This window comes from Neltuma alba, unplaced genomic scaffold (genome assembly GCF_004799145.2).
Source record: "Neltuma alba isolate B1F8T4 unplaced genomic scaffold, ASM479914v2 tig00004435_pilon, whole genome shotgun sequence".
Lineage (NCBI taxonomy): Eukaryota > Viridiplantae > Streptophyta > Magnoliopsida > Fabales > Fabaceae > Neltuma > Neltuma alba.
Genome location: NW_021633706.1, coordinates 61,025 through 78,471, shown reverse-complemented (window position 1 = coordinate 78,471; position 17,447 = coordinate 61,025). Strand labels below are relative to the sequence as shown.

Below are 17,447 nucleotides of genomic sequence, written 5' to 3'. Positions count from 1 at the left end.
TCCCCCCGAAAAGCATGGACGCCGCAGTGGTGGGAGCAGTGCTTTCTCCGACCATCCAAACCATACTAGACTGTATAACCTCAAGTAAGTTCCGAGAATTTGTTAAGGACAGAGAGCTAAATGTTCGACTCTTGGATGACCTGAAGATAACTCTCATTATGCTTGATGCTATATTTCATTGATGCTGACGAGAAGCAGATCACTAGTCCTGCAGTGAAAAGATGGCTTGAAGAGTTGAAAGATGCCATTATGATGCAGAAGATTTGTTGGATGAAATCAACACTGACTCTCTCAGATACCAGGTGGAACAAGATTCTCAGGAAGTTTCTGATAAGTTGATCTCCTTCTTTTCTCCTTCTGTTGGCGGAATGTACTGGAAAATGAACCAGAAGCTTAAAGAAATACACCAAAGGCTTAACCTCTTTGCTGAACAAAAAGATATCCTTCATTTGCAGAGTGTTAGCCGGAGGGCACATAAAAAGACTACAACTTCACTAGTAAATGAGTCTGTTGTAGTTGGCAGAGAGGATGATAAGGAGAAACTGTTGAACATGCTTGGGTGTGATGAAAACGAAGAGGGTAATAATATAGGAGTGATCGCATCTGGGGCATCGGTGGGGTTGGTAAAACAACCCTTGCTCAACTGCTTTATAATGATGAGAAAGTGCAGCAATATTTTGATTTGAAGGCTTGGACATGTGTTTCCGAAGATTTCAATGTTTTTGAGGTGACCAAGAATATTTTAGAATCTGTCAGCTCAAAAGCTCATAATAGCAAAAATCTAGAAATTCTTCAAGTTGAACTGAGAAATAGCTTGAGGGGCAAAAAATTTTTGATTGTAATGGATGATCTGTGGAATGATAGATATAGTGATTGGGATGATCTGGTTGCTCCTTTCCGCAATGGAAAAAGGGGAGTAAGATCATCATAACAACTCGCCAACAAAGAGTTGCTGAAATTACACATACATTTCCTGCGTATAAGTTGTCAACTCTCTCTAATGAAAATTGTTGGTGTTTACTAGCCAAGCATACACTTAAAAAGGAAGATCTTAACAAGCATCAGAGCTAGAAGCAATCGGAAGGAAAATTGCAAGAAAATGTTGTGGGCTACCGATTGCTGCCAGATCAATTGGAGGTCTTTTGCGTTCAAAAGTGGATGAAAAGGAATGGTATAGAATTCTAAATAGTAATATGTGGGACTTGCCAAGAGATGATGTTCTACCTGCTTTGTATCTGAGTTATGTTATCTTCCACCACATTAAAGAGATGTTTTGCTTATTGCTCCATATTCCCAAAAGATCACGCATTGGATAGGAAGCAATTGGTCTTGTTATGGATGGCTGAAGGTTTTGTACAACAATACTCCGAACTGGAGATCGAATCAGATAACTGCTTTAATGAATTACTATCTAGATCATTCATTCATCAGCATGAAGATCATCCAGAAAAGTTTATCATGCATGATCTCATCATCGATTTAGCCAAGCTTGTGTCTGGCAACATTTGTATTTGGTTCGAAGGTGATGAAATCCCAACAACTACTGCTCGCCATGTATCATATCCCAAACAAGGATACGATGGCTCTGAAATGTTCAAGAGTTTTTATCACCTAAGTTCTTTGAGGACTTTCCTGCCGCAACAAACTTGGCCATTTATAGAATCATGTGTCTTGAGCAAAAAGGTCTCACATGATTTGCTGCCAAAACTGACACGTCTAAGGGTATTGTCTTTGTCCATGTATTCCAATATCACCGAGTTGCCTGATTCAATTGGCAATTTGAAACATCTGTGGTATCTTGATCTATCCTATACTAAAATCACAAGGTTGCCTGATGCCACCTTTAAACTTTGTAATTTGCAGACTTTGCTTTTATCATACTGTAAGTCTTTCAGTGAATTGCCTAAGAGTATAGAAAAGCTTGTCAACCTACGTCACCTGGATATCACCGGCACTGCTTTGAAGGAGATGCCAACACAGATTACCAAACTACAAAATCTTCATAGTTTGAGTACTTTTGTGGTGAGCAAACAATCGGATGGATTGAGAATCAAGGAGTTAAGAAAGCTACCTCATCTAGAAGGCAAGCTTTCAATTTTGAAGTTACAAAATGTTGTTGATCCCATGGATGCTTTCGAGGCAAAGTTGAAGAGAAGAGAGAAAATTGAGGAGTTAGTGTTGGAGTGGGATAGTGATGATTCTCAAGACTCACCAACAGTGAAAAATATACTTAACATGTTTCATCCTTCAGCAAAGTTACAGAGATTGACCATCAACCGTTATGGTGGTACTAGCTTTCCAAATTGGGTGGGAGATTCTTCATTTACCAATATCACCTTTTTATGCGTGAGCAATTGCAAAGGTTGTTTATCCCTTCCACCTTTTGGGCAATTACCTTCTCTTAAAGAGCTTTCAATTCAAGGAATGGCTTCTGTAAAGATAGTTGGGCATGAGTTCTATTGCAATCAAGCAGGCTCCTCTTCATTTCATCCATTTCCGTCCTTGGAAATTCTAAAATTTGAAGATATGCGGCTTGGGAGCAATGGAGGACACCATTTAAAGGTGAGGGTATCGAATTTCCCTTTCCCAGTCTCAAACATTTGTACTTGTATAATTGTCCTCAGTTGAAGGGAGACATGCCCGACAATCTTCCATCACTGAGAAAGGTCGATATACTAAACTGCAGTCATTTGGAAGCCAAATCATCAGCATTGAAATGGATTGCTTGCATTCAAAAATTAAACATTAACCAAGGGGAAAAGGACTTGCTGAGGGCCATTGAAAATTTTTCTCTAGACTCATTGAAACGCCTGAGAATTACTGATTGTTCCAGCTTGCAGTCTTTGTCTAGAATGATATCGGCATGTCACTGCCTTCAAAAATTGTATCTCAAAAGCATCCCATCTTTAGAGTCCTTGCCAATTCATGGTTTGCCCACTTCATTGCAGCGACTTAGAATTGAAGATTGCAGTAAATTAGAATTCCCACCTCAGGAATCTTGGCAAAACTACACCAGAATTGAATTTTTGCTCATTAAAAATAGTTGCGATTCATTGACATTCTTTCCATTAGGTAGTTTCCCCAAGCTTAAAATTCTGGTGGTTGAAGGTTGTCATAATCTGGAAACATTTACACAAGTTGACGGGTCTTCCCCTACCTTAGAATCCCTTGTTCTGTCTGATTGTAAGCAATTCAGATCAATGTCACAAGTACAAAGTGAATCCCTCACTACCCTTAAGTACTTTTCTCTTTCTCAGCTTCCGAATTTGGAATCACTGCCTGAATGTGGTTTGCCTTCTACCTTGCGATCATTTGTTATAGTTGACTGTGAGCGACTATCTTCCGTCCCTCTTAAAAAATGGGGTTTCCAAGAGTTGACATATCTCTCAGGACTTCAGGTCAAAGGTGATGGAAGTGAAAAGACTCTCTGTAACTTACTGAAGTATCAATTATTACCCACTTCTCTCGTGAGAATCGACATCTGTGATTTCTCTAATCTTAAGTTTTTATATGGAAAAGGGCTTCGACACCTTACTTGTTTAGAAGAGCTCTATATCTCTGAGTGTCCAGAGCTTGAATTCTTGCCAGAAGATGAGCTGCCATCCTCTCTTTGGAGCTCAATATCTTAGGCTGTCCTAAATTACGTAAAAGATATGACCATCAAAAAGGACAACACTTCTCCGAGATTGCTCATATTCCTACCTTACAAATAGATGGCATATATTATGATCCTTGGGAAGCGTCACAAGGTGAGCTCTCTAAGATTTCGATGCAATTAAAAATGTTGACATGAGTTGACTTTAAAGATTGGCAAGATTATTCATGAGCATGCATTCTTTCAATATTATTTGGCTCAGTATAATGCACTCCTTCCTGTCTTTGTTATAAGATCTAAATTTTTGAATTAGTCTAGCCTTTTTGATGAGATCTAGTTTGAGATTGCCTGATTATTAGATGCATTTTGCCAAATTTACCCCTGGTAATTGTATTATTATTTTTTTGTACATTCTTTTCACTGTTTTCTCACTATTTCTCTTCCTCTACAAAGGACTGGAGGTAGCATTAGATTTGTATGCGATGAAGTGTGACATGAAACCATATATACTTAGCTTTAACATTTAGGCGTCCTTTATAGTGATTGGTATCTAGTATGTTCTGCTTTCTTATATTTGTAATGTGATGAGAGTTTTATATGTATACACACACATATTCTGATTTTATATAATCATTATGTTAACCGTGATGGAACCTAAAGCTTGACTTTATAATTTTTTGTCTTTTCTTGGACATTTCTTTTTAATGAGCAACTTGTTCGAAACTTTGATGAACAGAACGTACTCGGCTTTCAAGGGGAGAAGGTGAGGGAATCAATAAAACTCGGGAGCTTCCAAATAAAAGAGCTCTATTGGAAGCAAAAAGCGTGTAAGAAGCTAATACAGTTGTTCATGCCAAGCAGTAGTTTGTATTACATGGTGTTTTATGTTTAGTTTTGTAAAATTATATCTACAGGTATTTAAATCGTTATCTTATTCTTTTCTCTGACGATAACAGGTTGAGAAAAATGAAAGGCGATAAGGATGATTTGCTGCTATTTTGGTAGAGATTAAAGGTTGGTAAGATAACTAATAATCATTCCTCATAGTGTTGTAATTTTGAGTTGATTGTTTATTTAATTATTGAGCGCCCCGCTATCTCCCTCTCAATATAAAAATTTGATTTTTCATCAGTGTTTTGTTTTATACAGGAAGTTCAAGGGGGAAAAAACTTTAAACGGTGATTGGTTGAGAGTCTTATAATTGATTTTAATAAAAAAATCAGAGCTCTGTTCTTTCTTCTTTTACATTTTTTTACGAAATGTTTTTTGCAATTTCAAAGAATTTTTTTTACATACCCTTGACTTGAGAAAGTAAAACGTGCCCTCTTTTTTAGTTACAATATTGAATCAGCTTCATGCCAATGTATATCTTTAAAGCTTCACATTCCCAGTATATATAAGATTCTATTTGGAACCCCAACCTCTATGCATTGGGGTCTCATCTTTCTATATTCATGCATTATTTACAAAGCACAATAAGTTTGATTCGGTTTCTTTTTTGAGGTTGCAGATTTTTGAAAAGCTTTGTGGAACAATTCAAACTCTGAAAGCACCGAAAGATTTTGAAGACCATCAAGACAGAGTGCCATCAAATAATCCTCTGCTTCAGATTCTCTGTTTTCCTATCATCAAAATGCTGTCATCTTCTGTTTTCTTCATCTTTGGGAGTTGATTCATGAGAAGCTCACGTGAGTATCAGCTTTTTTATCTCAAAGAATTTCGTTTTCAGAGGTTAAGGCTTCAATCAATTTATAGTTAGTTTAATAAACTTTTGTGGATGGGGTTACTAAAGGCTTGAGTTTCTTTTTTCTTTCTCTGTTTATTTTAATTGTATTACTGCTTAAAATATTCTATATATTGCGATCTTATCTTCCTACTCTTTTTAGTTGCTTGGTATTAAAGAGATTGATTGATCAAATTCATTGGATCGCAATTTTTCCTGTTTGCCAATAGATTTCAAAGACTGACAAGATTTAGAATTATTCTTTCTTTATTTGACTCAATTTAATGCAATTATTATGCAGGCATAATGAGATGTGCAGGCATGGAGCCTGATATATGAATCATGTACACTTGTCACATAGGTAGGTAGGCATGTACACTTGAGGTTGCTTTCATTTTAAGTGACAAACCAGAATGTTATTGACTTTCATTTGTTAAAACTAATCACCTTTTAGTTATTGTGATTGAAAACTTTCAGGTGTTGTTGAATTTACTCTAATATTGTGTACTTTAGTGAATCAGGTCAAAATAGTTGATCAGATTGCTGTGTTTTGAAGAAAGAGTTATATGAGAAGCAAGGAAGGCAGGTAAAAAAAGCTTATTCAATGGTCACGATTTTGCCTCATCAGTAATATAATATCTAAAGGAACCACTTTAGCTAATTCATGAGTAATGGTTAATAAAAAGTATTAGTGGTCACTATTTCGGTTTGTTACCATAAAAGAAGCATTGCTTTTTGGTCATTCAATCATATTATATGTTGGATAGAAAATTTGATTTCTAGTGTTCTGCTTCTTCAGGTTTCAACATTAAGTGGCTTATGGGTATTATGCAATTAACAATTGTCATGAGGCATAATTGAATTTCCTTCTCAATTGCTTTTTCACTTTAGTAACAATGAGGCATAATTGATTTAGCATTACTGAGTCTAACGTTTTAATTGACACTCTTTAAATTGCTCTTTGACAACAATTTGCACTCAATAATTTGCTACTTCTAACTTTTAGATACTCATTTTAATATATAAGATCGTGTCTTAAAATGAATCTAATATTTTGGTATTTGAAGGTAAATGAGTAAATTTCATCTACACGAATCTCATTGTTTAATTTACCGATTCCAATAAAATATTTAGTTGTTAGCAAATTGGTCATTAGTTTTGATGAAAACAAATGATTTTAAAATTATTTCAACTTAGAATTGATATTTTTAAAAATTGAATCCTCATTGACTGACATGCTTTTATTGCAGAATCTGGCAGCAAAGCATAACTGACAATGATATCAAAGAGGAAATTAGTCACTGGATCAATAAATAAAAGAAATACAAGAGGAGGAATCTCATCAGTGTTCATTCCAGATTAACCGTATGCTTCTGAGTATCATTGTTGAAATTTGAGTATGAGTTCTCAAGAGTGCTTTCAATATCTAGCTATTCAAGAGCAACCTATGCAGATAACTACTGTTTACTTAAGCTGTATTGGCTCGGGCGTGAACTGTGTAAAGCTTTAGATGCAACTTATGAGTAAGTTATGTAAAAATCTTAGAGTTGTGACTTGTAAGATTTGTAGGTGAGCTCTCTTTGTGAAACTTACTGGCATTGGGATTGGATTTTTATAGTGGGCAAATCTCTTGAGTATTTTTCAAGAGGACTGGACACAAATCAAAGGACCGAATCAGGATAATTCTCATGGTGCCTTATTTTTTCTTTCTTTATCTCTAATTTATCAACTAACTATATTTAATTTCTTGTTTAATCTCTTAGATAAACACTATTAACGTCTTTTAAAGTTAATTTAATCAAATCATTATATGAAACTTCTAGTAAACAGAAATATTAGTTGTAAGTGGCCTATATTATTTTAACAAATAATTTTTTTGGTAGCTTGCAGCTGACTAAAAATCCATAAAAAAGGAATTTCGTAAAATTATATCTACTGTCAGCTTCATATTCTCATATATTCTATTATCATTATTGTGATTTGTTTTTAGCACATGATTTTGTGAGTTTGTGAAAAACTCATGTCCCACATTAGAGATTTTTCTCTTGGGATCTTTGAGCTCAAAACTTGGCTGGTTAAATTGAAGTTGTACCGAGTAAGGCTGTGAAGGCCTGAATAGCAAGATCTTCGACTTTCATGTATGTCCGACATTATCTGCCTGCTGTGAGTGAATTTTAATTTCATCTTGATGTATTATTATATTTACTTTGAGCCATATGGTGTCAAGCACACTCCCAAACTCATTATTTGCACCCAACGAATATCTACTCTACCCTTGCAATAAAAGATGCTTTCTGAAAGAACCTTTCGCTTCCTAAAAGCATCTTTGAAGCTTATTCATGAGAGGCTCATTGAGTTTTGTGGGTTGGTATGAGTAAAAAAATAGGATAATATTTAGAGGATCTAGGTTCATTTGACACTATAAACCCATGAGAATATCCAATCAATTGTGTATGACAATGTATTGGGTAATATGCTGCATAAATTCGTATCAAGAAATGGGCTTGGGCCCAAAATTTGAATGGATCAGGAAGGCCTGCAAACAAAAAGCACAAGCCCAACCAAATTGATCAAATCAAATGGATAATGGGATTCGAACTCACAACTTTATGAGTTACAAACTGACTCCTTATCAACTGAATAAATTATTATTGGCGGTTCTATTTTGTCTTTTTTTTTTGCCTGAAAGTTCTATTTTGTCTTTTTGATCATTGGTCTTCGTGGTTCCACACCTCAAAATCATTCTCGTCCAACCAAACAATAACATCTCCAATGTCAAGATGATGACTTGATTTTTTTATTTATTTATCAGTGCATTAAAATATATTACATTTAGCCTTGGTATGGGTGAAGTGAAAAAAAAAGGAAAATAATAGGAGGGAGAAAATAATAGGAGTTTTCTGTCTTGATATTATTTCTTCTATATTTTTCTTCTCATCCAAACTAAGAGTCTGTTTGGTATGAAGGAAATGGAGAGAAAGAGAATGGAAGGAAAATTTTAATGGGCTTATTTTAAAAAATTAGAGAAGTGGGGTTAAAATTTTCCAATTAATTTTTCTCTCTCTTTTATCTTATATTTTCCTTTTATGAAAATTTTATAACCCCAATTCTTCAATTTTTTAAAACAAGATCATTAAAAAATTTTCTTCCCTCCGTTTTCCTTGTACCAAACAGATCCTAAAATTAAGAACCATCATCAAACACTTTAGCCTGCAAAAAGTATAGAATTCTAACTCATCGGAAATCATTTTGGAATTTTGAAATCCTCTATAATAAACAGTCTTTCTCACCCTAAACATATGAATTAGTTGAGAGTTTGTTTTGACTTTTGAGACAATACTTATATCAAGTTTTTTATATCTATTATATCAAGTTTTCTAATCACACATTGCCACATATCCTATTTTTAAAATATTATCATTAAACTATAAACCCATATGACAAAAAGGAAATACACGGTCATATGTAATTAAAAAACTTAACATAATGAATATAAAGAACTTGGATATAATTCAATCAAGTTTGTCTCTCAAATTATAAATTTTTCTGAATTATTCTTATTGGTTGCAGTACTAATTTAATTTCTAACTTTTGTCAAATTATTCCTATTTATTATACATACTAAAAACAACTTTTGCAAGAGATAATTTCTAATGTAAAAGATTAAACTAAACATTTTAAAGGAATAACACGCATTATTTTGGAGATAACTAACTTAATTTTTTAATATCTATAAATTAATTACTTAATACAGCCTCCGTTACTAAATATAAAACTTCATTTAAGATTACAAACAAAGTTTATAATTTATGACAGTATTTCTTATTCGACTTCATTGCTAGAAGATATTTTGTCGAAAATGAATGGTTCTTGTTTAGTCCTTTCAAATAAGATAAGAAAGAGGCAACTTTGAATTACCTCTATCAAATTGAATGTCGTGTCATTGTCTTTTCCCATTCACGTTGGTGAGGAATTTAGAGGGTTATGATGGAAACAGAAAATATGATGAAAGCAAATAAAATCAATATTTGTAATCAAAGACACAAATAATCAAGAATTCAATCTAAAAATCCAATCTATAGCGTACTACTCTCATAACCTTTTGATTAACATAGAACGAGACATAGATATTTTCTTTTACCTTTTTTTTTTTTTACCTGTTTTGCAAAATGATTTTTTTTTAAATTTCAAAACCCGCATTGTTTTTTCGACCCTTGAGTTGAAAAAATAGCGTGCTCTCTATTTTAATTTGACTATCGAATTAGCTTCAATTCACTACATTTAGTTTCCGCATTCCCTATAGAAAAATGGGTATTTACTACCTTTGATTATTAATATAAAAGCTAGTTTAGCTTTTAATTTAGTTTTAAATATAAAACATCAATCCACTTTGTCTCTAATATTTATCTATTTTTTTCTCAAGTAATCTTTATAGTAGTTTTATATGTTGATGAGTTACTGTTAATTGTAATTTAGACACACATGATTAATAAGAGTATTTTAGAAAAAAAATATCTATTTATTACAAATAACTAATTTAAGTAACTTTCTTAATCTTTTCAAATTAGTCAATTAGATTTTACATTAAGGATTGAAGGTAGTCTAACCAAAACAATTAGGAAAAATGATATTTGGGACTATCTGAGGGATCAAAAATAATTGAGGACATCAAATTTTCAAAATAACAATTATAAATAAAGATTTTGGGACAATTAATTATTCTTGCGTAGGCTCTTTCAAGAAAAAAACGGAAATGTCACTGGGCATGGCCTACCATATTAAAAACACATGTCCTTCTTATCTTCCTTGCAATATCCCCCTTGTATCATTTTGAGAAGCAGATGGGATATTTCCCAGAATGTACTGAGGCACACCGTGGTCAGAAGTCATTAAACGTCCACATTTAATGGTTTAATTTTCTCGATTAATCTAAACTAGCTTCATTCTATCTCTTCCGATCAAACTCTGTTCACTCTCATTATCTCGGCCACCATACAAAAAGAAGCTATGGCTGCAGCAGCTGTGGGACAAGCATTGCTCTCTGCTTCTTTGCAGACCTTACTGGAGAGGATTACCTCCAGCGAGTTTCGAGATTTCATGAAAAACAGAAAGTTGAATGTATCTCTCTTGGATGAGTTGAAGATGACTTTGTTGATGCTTGATGCTATCCTCAATGATGCAGAAGAGAAGCAGATTACCAATGATGGAATCAATAAATGGCTTGAAGAACTGAAAGATGCTGTTTATGATGCAGAGGATTTACTGGATGAAATCCACACGGAGTCTCTAAGATGCAAGATGAAGAAAGATTCTCAAGGTGTCACAAACAAGGTGAGATCCTTCTTTTCTCCTTCTTTTGGTCAATTTTATTTGGAGATGAACTCCAAGCTAGAAGCAACATCTCGAAGGCTTGAAAACTTTGTCAAACAAAAGGATATCCTTGGTTTGCAAAGTGTTAGCACGAGAGGGCATAAAACACCTACAACATCATTGGTAAATGAATTTGTTGTGGTTGGTAGAGAGGATGATAAGGAGAAACTATTGAAAATGCTTCTGTGTGATGAAGATCCGAAGGGTAATGCTATAGGAGTGATCACTATTTGGGGTATGGGAGGCTTGGGTAAAACTACCCTTGCACAACTCCTTTACAATGATAAGACTGTCCAGGACAATTTTGATTTAAAGGTTTGGGCCTGTATTTCAAATGATTTTAACCTATTCAGGTTGACCAAAAATCTTGTTGAGTCCATCACTTCAAAAGTCTATAATAGCACAGATATAGACTACCTTCGTGTTAAATTAAGAAATAGACTAAGTAATAAAAAGTTTTTGATAGTGTTGGATGATCTATGGAACGAAAAGTATAGTGATTGGGATGATCTCATAACTCCTTTTCACAGTGGAAGAAGGGGAAGCAAGATCATCATAACAACTCGCCAGCAAAGAGTTGTTGAAATCACACATACATTTCCCGTACATAAATTGAGTTGTCTCTCAGATGATAACTGTTGGTTTTTACTCTCCAAGCATGCATTTGCAAATGAAGATCCAAATAAATATCCACAGCTAGAAGCAATTGGAAGAAAAATTGCAAGAAAATGTAGTGGCCTTCCCATTGCTGCTAAAACAATAGGAGGTCTTTTACGTTCAAAAGTGGATGCAACGGAATGGAATAAAATTCTTAATAACAACCTGTGGGACATACCAAATGATGATGTTTTACCAGCTTTGCGTCTGAGTTATCTCGCTCTTCCATCACATTTGAAGAAATGTTTCGCTTATTGCTCAATTTTTTCGAAAGATCTGTTGTTGGAGAAAAAGAAATTGGTCTTGTTATGGATGGCTGAAGGCTTTGTTCCTCAACACTCCCATGGGAAGAAAACATTGGAGGCAAAAGCAGATGAGTGCTTCAATGAATTATTGTCTAGGTCATTCATTCAACAATATGAAGGTGATCCAAGAAAGTTTTTGATGCATGATCTCATCAATGATTTAGCCAAAGTTGTATCGGGAAAGAGTTGTCTATGGTTTGAAGGCAATGAAATTCCAAAAACTCTTCGTCATTTATCATATACTAGAAAACGGTATGATGGTGCCAAAATGTTCGAGAATTTTGATCAGTTAAATTGTTTGAGGACTTTTTTACCTCAATCTAAGTATGGCTGGGCGTTTCCATCCTATTTGACTGGAAAGGTGATACATGATTTGTTGCCGAGATTAAAACGCTTGAGAGTATTATCTTTGTCTTGTTATGACAATGTCAATGAGTTGCCTGATTCAATTGGTGATTTGCAGCATTTGAGATATCTTGACCTTTCCTACACTCCAATTAGAAGGTTGCCTGATGCATTTTTTAAACTTCACAATCTGCAAACCTTGCTTTTATCATATTGTAGGAATTTCATTGAATTGCCAGAAAAGATAAAAAATCTTATTAATCTACGTCACCTAGACATTAGCGGCACAGCTTTGGAAGAGATGCCAACACAAATTACAGAATTACAAAATCTTCAAAGTTTGAGTAGCTTTATGGTGGGCAAACTATCAAATGGATTAGGAATTAAAGAGTTAAACAAACTTCCTCATCTGCAAGGTAAACTTTCCATTTTGAAGCTACAAAATGTTGTGGATTCAGAGGATGCTTTAGATGCAAACTTGAGGAGGAGAGAGAAAATTGAGGATTTAGTGTTAAAATGGGACGGTGATGATACTCAAGATTCACAGATTGTGAAAATGTTACTTGACATGCTTCAACCTTCAACAAATTTACAAAGACTGACGATAGACTATTATGGTGGCACTAGTTTTCCAAAGTGGGTGGGTGATTCTTCATTTACATATATTACCTTTTTATCTGTCAGTAACTGCAAATATTGCTTTTCACTCCCACCGTTTGGACAATTACCTTCTCTCAAAGAGCTCTTGATTAGAAGAATGGGATTAGTACAGATAATTGGGCGTGAGTTCTACTACAACAGAGTTCAGCCCTCTTCATTTCAACCATTTCCATTATTGGAAATTCTGGAATTTGAAGATATGCCAGTTTGGGAGGAGTGGATACCATTTGAAGGTGAAGCTGCCAAATTCCCTTTTCCTCATCTTAGACAACTGCGTTTATCTTATTGTCCTATGTTGAGGGGAGACATGCCTGTGAAACTACCATCATTGACAAAGGTTTATATATCTAATTGTGAACAGTTGGAGGCAAAATCATTATCTTCGCAATGGATCACATCTATTGAAGAGTTAAAAATCTTACAAGGGGGACAAGGTTTATTGAGAGCCCTTGATGATTATTCTCTCAGCTCTCTAAAACATCTGACAATTCAAAGGTGTTACAATTTGCAATGTTTGCCGAGAATGACAGTGAACTGCCACTGTCTCCAAGAGTTGTTTCTCTTTGGTGCCCCATCAATCATGTTCTTCCCAACTGACAGTCTACCCACTTCTTTACAACGACTTCTAATTCAAGACTGTGAGAAATTAGAGTTCATGCCTCAGGAATCTTGGCGAAGCCAAACATCAATTGAAGAATTGATGATTGATAATAGCTGTCATTCCTTGATATCCTTTCCATTAGATTGTTTTCCCAGGCTTAAAAAACTTGTAGTTTTTCAATGTCATAATTTGGAGACCTTTACAAATGTTGGGAGGTCCAATCTTTCCTTAGAAAAGTTAGCGGTCCACCATTGTCAAAAACTTGGATCAATGTCAGAAGTACATGTTAATTCCCTTGCCAGCCTTCAATTCTTTTCTCTTGAATGGCTTCCAAATTTGGAATCATTACCTCAATGTGGCTTGCCTTCTAACTTGCGATATTTGATCATTCGTGGCTGCAATGGACTATCTCCAATACCTTTTGAAAATTGGGGCTTTCATCGTCTGACTTCTTTGTCTCAGTTTGAGGTTGAAGGTAGTGGAATTGAAAATATTCTCCAGAATTTACTGAAGAATCAAATGATGCCCACTTCTCTTGTGCGTATGGTCATCTCTGATGTCCACAATCTTGAATTGTTAGATGGAAAAGGGCTTCACCGCCTTACTTCTCTAAAGAGGCTCTCCATTTATGGCTGTCCAAAGCTTGAATCCTTGCCAGAAGATTGCCTGCCATCCTCTCTTTTGTTTCTGAATATTTGGAGCTGTCCTAAATTAGAAGCAAGATACCATTTTCAAGGAGGCAGACACTTGTCCAAGATCACTCATATTCCCACCATAATAATTAATGGCGAATACCATGATCCTTGGTACATTCCATCTAAAGGTAAGCTCTCGATTTCCAAAACATTTCAGTATTTTTTTTTTTCTTGCAATTACGTTCTCATCATTTCCCCAAAGAACATAAAAATTTTGTCTTCCCGTTATGATTATGGCATCCATCAATATTATAGCCTATAGGAAGCATCTTTCCTACATCACATATACCTCAAGTTGTAAAATTTGCTCAGCCTGCAGGACCATCTTTGCGTCTGCTATTTTTCTTTTCCCGAAAAACTTCTAGTCCTCTGAAGCATGTGACTTAATTTGAAGTACTGCTGTGCTTTCTTATCAACATAATAATATCACTGCTATGGTAATTTTGTCTGAGATTTACAGTTAAAGCTAGCAACTTCCACCTTTCTATCTTTCTTTTTATAAAAACAAAACAAAAATCATATCATGCTTCTGCCAACTTATTGTTTTAGATTTTCGTTTGAATAAGCAGATTTTTATGCCATTTTTGCACATCTGAAGAAAGAGAGAGAATAATCGATGATGTCATTTTTAGTTTGCAATGGTCAATAATTAGTTATCATGTGATACTAATGATGAGTTAAGTATGAAACACAAACACACACACACACAGCCTTGTCACATAGGAGGTTTGATTTTGTCACAGATGGGTCTCTAGTTTGTTCAGCTTTCTTATGTTTGTGATGACTAATGAGATGGGGGTTATGATATATTTGTTAAGTAATATTTCTGATTTTATAAGATTTATTATGTTTTGATGAATCAGGTTTGAGGAGATGACAAAGCAGTATAATTATGCTTTAAATAAAAGGGAGAGAGATATGATATGCAAAGAAGTCAGGCAAAAGCTAACCCAGTTGTTGAGGTTGGCTAAATAATAGTCCTTTTTTTTTTTTTTTACAAATGTTACATGTTTTTTTCTTATAAAAATATCTAAAAGCTTTTAATTTTAGTGGATCTGATTCTTTGTTTTGATGTTACCAGGTTAGACAGTATAAAAGGAGCTCAGGAAGAATTTCCTCCTCTTCATTTAAGCCATTTCCATCCTTGGAGATTCTTACGTTCGAAAATAGGCCTAATTATTTGAAGGTCAATAATTAAATCATACATTAAAAACAGGAGTATATTATGATCCTTGAGATGTCGCATTTCTTCAAAAGGTGAGCTCTCAAATTTCACAACAAATAAACATATTAGCATCTATTGGCGTGTACTTTTTTTCCTTTCCCCCCCTGTTCACAACGCAAATGAAAACTATGATACGTTCCTTTCTTCATCATTGAATCCATATCAACATTATAAGGCTAGATCTTGCCTATTACCCCTCCCAAAAAAAAAAAAAAAACACACACACACACAAACAGGCAAAGATATTAAAAAATTTGCTCACCCGACCACTGGCCGCTTGGTCGGATGGTATGTGTGTGTGTTGGGTGTATGCGTCCAGGTTCGAGCCCGCTCCCTTGTACCTCAAAAAAAATTTGCTCACCCAATAACATCGTATCAATGCCTCTTCTTTTTTGGTAAAAAAGTATGAATCTTGTGAAACAAGCTATTCAATTTTCTTTTTATACGAAGACGTACGATTTATCAGGACAAAAATAGTGCTACTACGGTAACTATTGTCTAAAATTTAATTTACAATTATAGCTAGAACGTTTAATCTTCTTGTCTCTTTCAAAAATAAAATTTACAATTATTATGCAGGCATATATGAGATGCGTATGCTTGTCACATTTGGGGGTAATTCAAAATGATTGCAGACCTCCGCTAACATGCCTGTCCTTGAGGATTTTGTGACATCGATCACCGTCTCAAGATTGTTATTTCAAGGTAAAGGATTAGCCAGCCTGATTTGCATGAGCCTCCTTTGCTTTTTGGAGAAAGTTACTAATTTAAATGTTTTTAATTTAATATAATCATCATATGAAGCTTCAAGTAAGCAAAAACAACATCATATTCTTCCGATCCTTAATATAAAACCTAATTAACTAATTTGAGTAAAGAAAGAAGAATGTTAATTAAATTAGTTAATATGACATATTTTTTCCAAAAAACCCTAAGCATCTTTCTTAATTCCATCTTCCCTCCCCTACTTGAGTGTTATTGAGGGAATATCAATAGGATTGATTTGGAAAAAAATAATAATAAATATGAGAAATAAGTCTTACACATAGGACCAATATCAACTCTCCAATTAGATCCTATATTTAGGAATTGAGAAGTATTTTTATATTCACAAATTGCTTCTAAGGCACAAAGCTAAAATTTGACTGATGGTTTTTTTCCCTCTATTTTATTGGATGTTGTTTTTTCCCCCTTTTTCAGTGACTTGATCTAAAGTTTCAAGAGCAGAATGTTATTGGCTTTCAATGAGCATAGAAATGGCCAAATGTTTCTTGAAGATGCCACATCTTAGGTAATGCATTTTTTAATTATTGTGATTGAAAGGATTCATATGTTGTTGAATTTAATCTAATATTGTGTTTTAATGAATCATGTCAAAATAGGTGAGGGAGCTTGTTGAATTGCTCTGTTTTGAAGAGTTACATGAGGAACAAGGAAGGCGTGTAAAAAAGCTAATATCTATAGGAATCCCCTTTAGCTAATTCAAGAGTTACAGGCGAAAAATTATCAATGGAAAGGGGTTGAAAGAGTTCGAGTCTTTCTTTGGATTGAAAATTTGATTATTCCTGGTGTTGTGCTTCTTTAGCCTTCAACATTAAGAGCTTTGTGGGTATTATGGAATTAACAATTGTCATGAGGCAGAATTGCATTTCCTATCAGTTGTAAACTACTTTTTGCACATTTTGTTTTAGTTTGGAGTGAACTGTGTAAAACTCTAGTTACCAATTACGAGTAAGCTATGTAAAAATTATGGAATTGTGATTTGTAAGAGTTGTAGGTGAACTCATTGCAAAATTTAGTGGGATAGTAATTGGATTTTTATGGCGAGAAAATCTCGAGTAGTTTTCAAGAGGACTAGATATAGGACAAGGGACCGAACTAGTATAATTCTTGTAGTACCTTTTCTCCCTTCCCTTATCTCTAATTTATCACTGATCATACGTAGTTGCTTGTTTCATCTAACACACAAACACTATCACAGTTTTTTAAATTAATTTAATCAAAGTATAATATGCAACTTTTAGTAAACAAAAATATTACTTATACAGAACCTATGTTATTTAAAAATAAAATAATGTTTTTGGTAGCTGGCAGACTAGAAATTCATAAAAAAGGAATTCGGTAAAATTTCATATTATCATATGTTCTGTTACAATTGTTGTGATTTATTATATGCACATTATCGTGAGAGTTTGTGAAAAACTATTGTCCCACATTAAAGAGATTTCCTTCTCAGGATCTGAGTTTGAAACTTAATTGGTTAGATTAAAG

The 17,447-nt window shown here is 34.3% G+C and overlaps 2 protein-coding genes, 2 long non-coding RNA genes and 1 pseudogene across 5 annotated transcripts; all 5 read left to right on the top strand.

Annotated features, from left to right (window-relative positions):
* The first annotated feature begins 14 nt into the window (after window positions 1–14).
* LOC114744746 (putative disease resistance RPP13-like protein 1) lies at window positions 15–1,316 on the top strand (annotated as a pseudogene).
* A 22-nt stretch (window positions 1,317–1,338) lies between these two features.
* Window positions 1,339–3,629, top strand: LOC114744745 (putative disease resistance protein At3g14460). The gene is made up of 2 exons (XM_028932911.1): window positions 1,339–2,562; window positions 2,625–3,629. The coding sequence occupies exons 1-2, from the start codon at window positions 1,339–1,341 to the stop codon at window positions 3,627–3,629; spliced, it is 2,229 nt and encodes a 742-aa protein (XP_028788744.1).
* A 968-nt stretch (window positions 3,630–4,597) lies between these two features.
* LOC114744743 (uncharacterized) lies at window positions 4,598–7,032 on the top strand. Of its 2 annotated transcripts, none has more exons than XR_003740141.1 (5): window positions 4,598–4,613; window positions 5,099–5,283; window positions 5,620–5,679; window positions 5,796–5,904; window positions 6,569–7,032. It is a non-coding gene; the product is annotated as an uncharacterized LOC114744743 (long non-coding RNA). The 2 variants fall into 2 exon arrangements; XR_003740142.1 differs by having other exon boundaries at window positions 5,773–5,904.
* Window positions 7,033–10,167: 3,135 nt separating this feature from the next.
* On the top strand, window positions 10,168–14,911 carry LOC114744739 (putative disease resistance protein At3g14460). The gene is made up of 2 exons (XM_028932908.1): window positions 10,168–14,079; window positions 14,815–14,911. The coding sequence occupies exons 1-2, from the start codon at window positions 10,326–10,328 to the stop codon at window positions 14,826–14,828; spliced, it is 3,768 nt and encodes a 1,255-aa protein (XP_028788741.1). The 5' UTR covers window positions 10,168–10,325; the 3' UTR covers window positions 14,829–14,911.
* A 136-nt stretch (window positions 14,912–15,047) lies between these two features.
* On the top strand, window positions 15,048–16,683 carry LOC114744740 (uncharacterized). Its single transcript, XR_003740138.1, has 4 exons — window positions 15,048–15,208; window positions 15,756–15,881; window positions 16,377–16,467; window positions 16,559–16,683. It is a non-coding gene; the product is annotated as an uncharacterized LOC114744740 (long non-coding RNA).
* The last annotated feature ends 764 nt before the right edge of the window (window positions 16,684–17,447 follow it).

What these genes read in the sequence shown, in the direction of transcription:
- LOC114744745 (XM_028932911.1), top strand. Translation starts at nt 1,339, where the DNA reads ATGGCTGAAGGTTTTGTACAACAATACTCCGAACTGGAGATCGAATCA. An exon ending in ATGGAGGACACCATTTAAAG is followed by an intron (nt 2,563 to 2,624) that starts GTGAGGGTATCG and finishes AATTGTCCTCAG; the next exon opens with TTGAAGGGAGACATGCCCGA.
- LOC114744739 (XM_028932908.1), top strand. Translation starts at nt 10,326, where the DNA reads ATGGCTGCAGCAGCTGTGGGACAAGCATTGCTCTCTGCTTCTTTGCAG.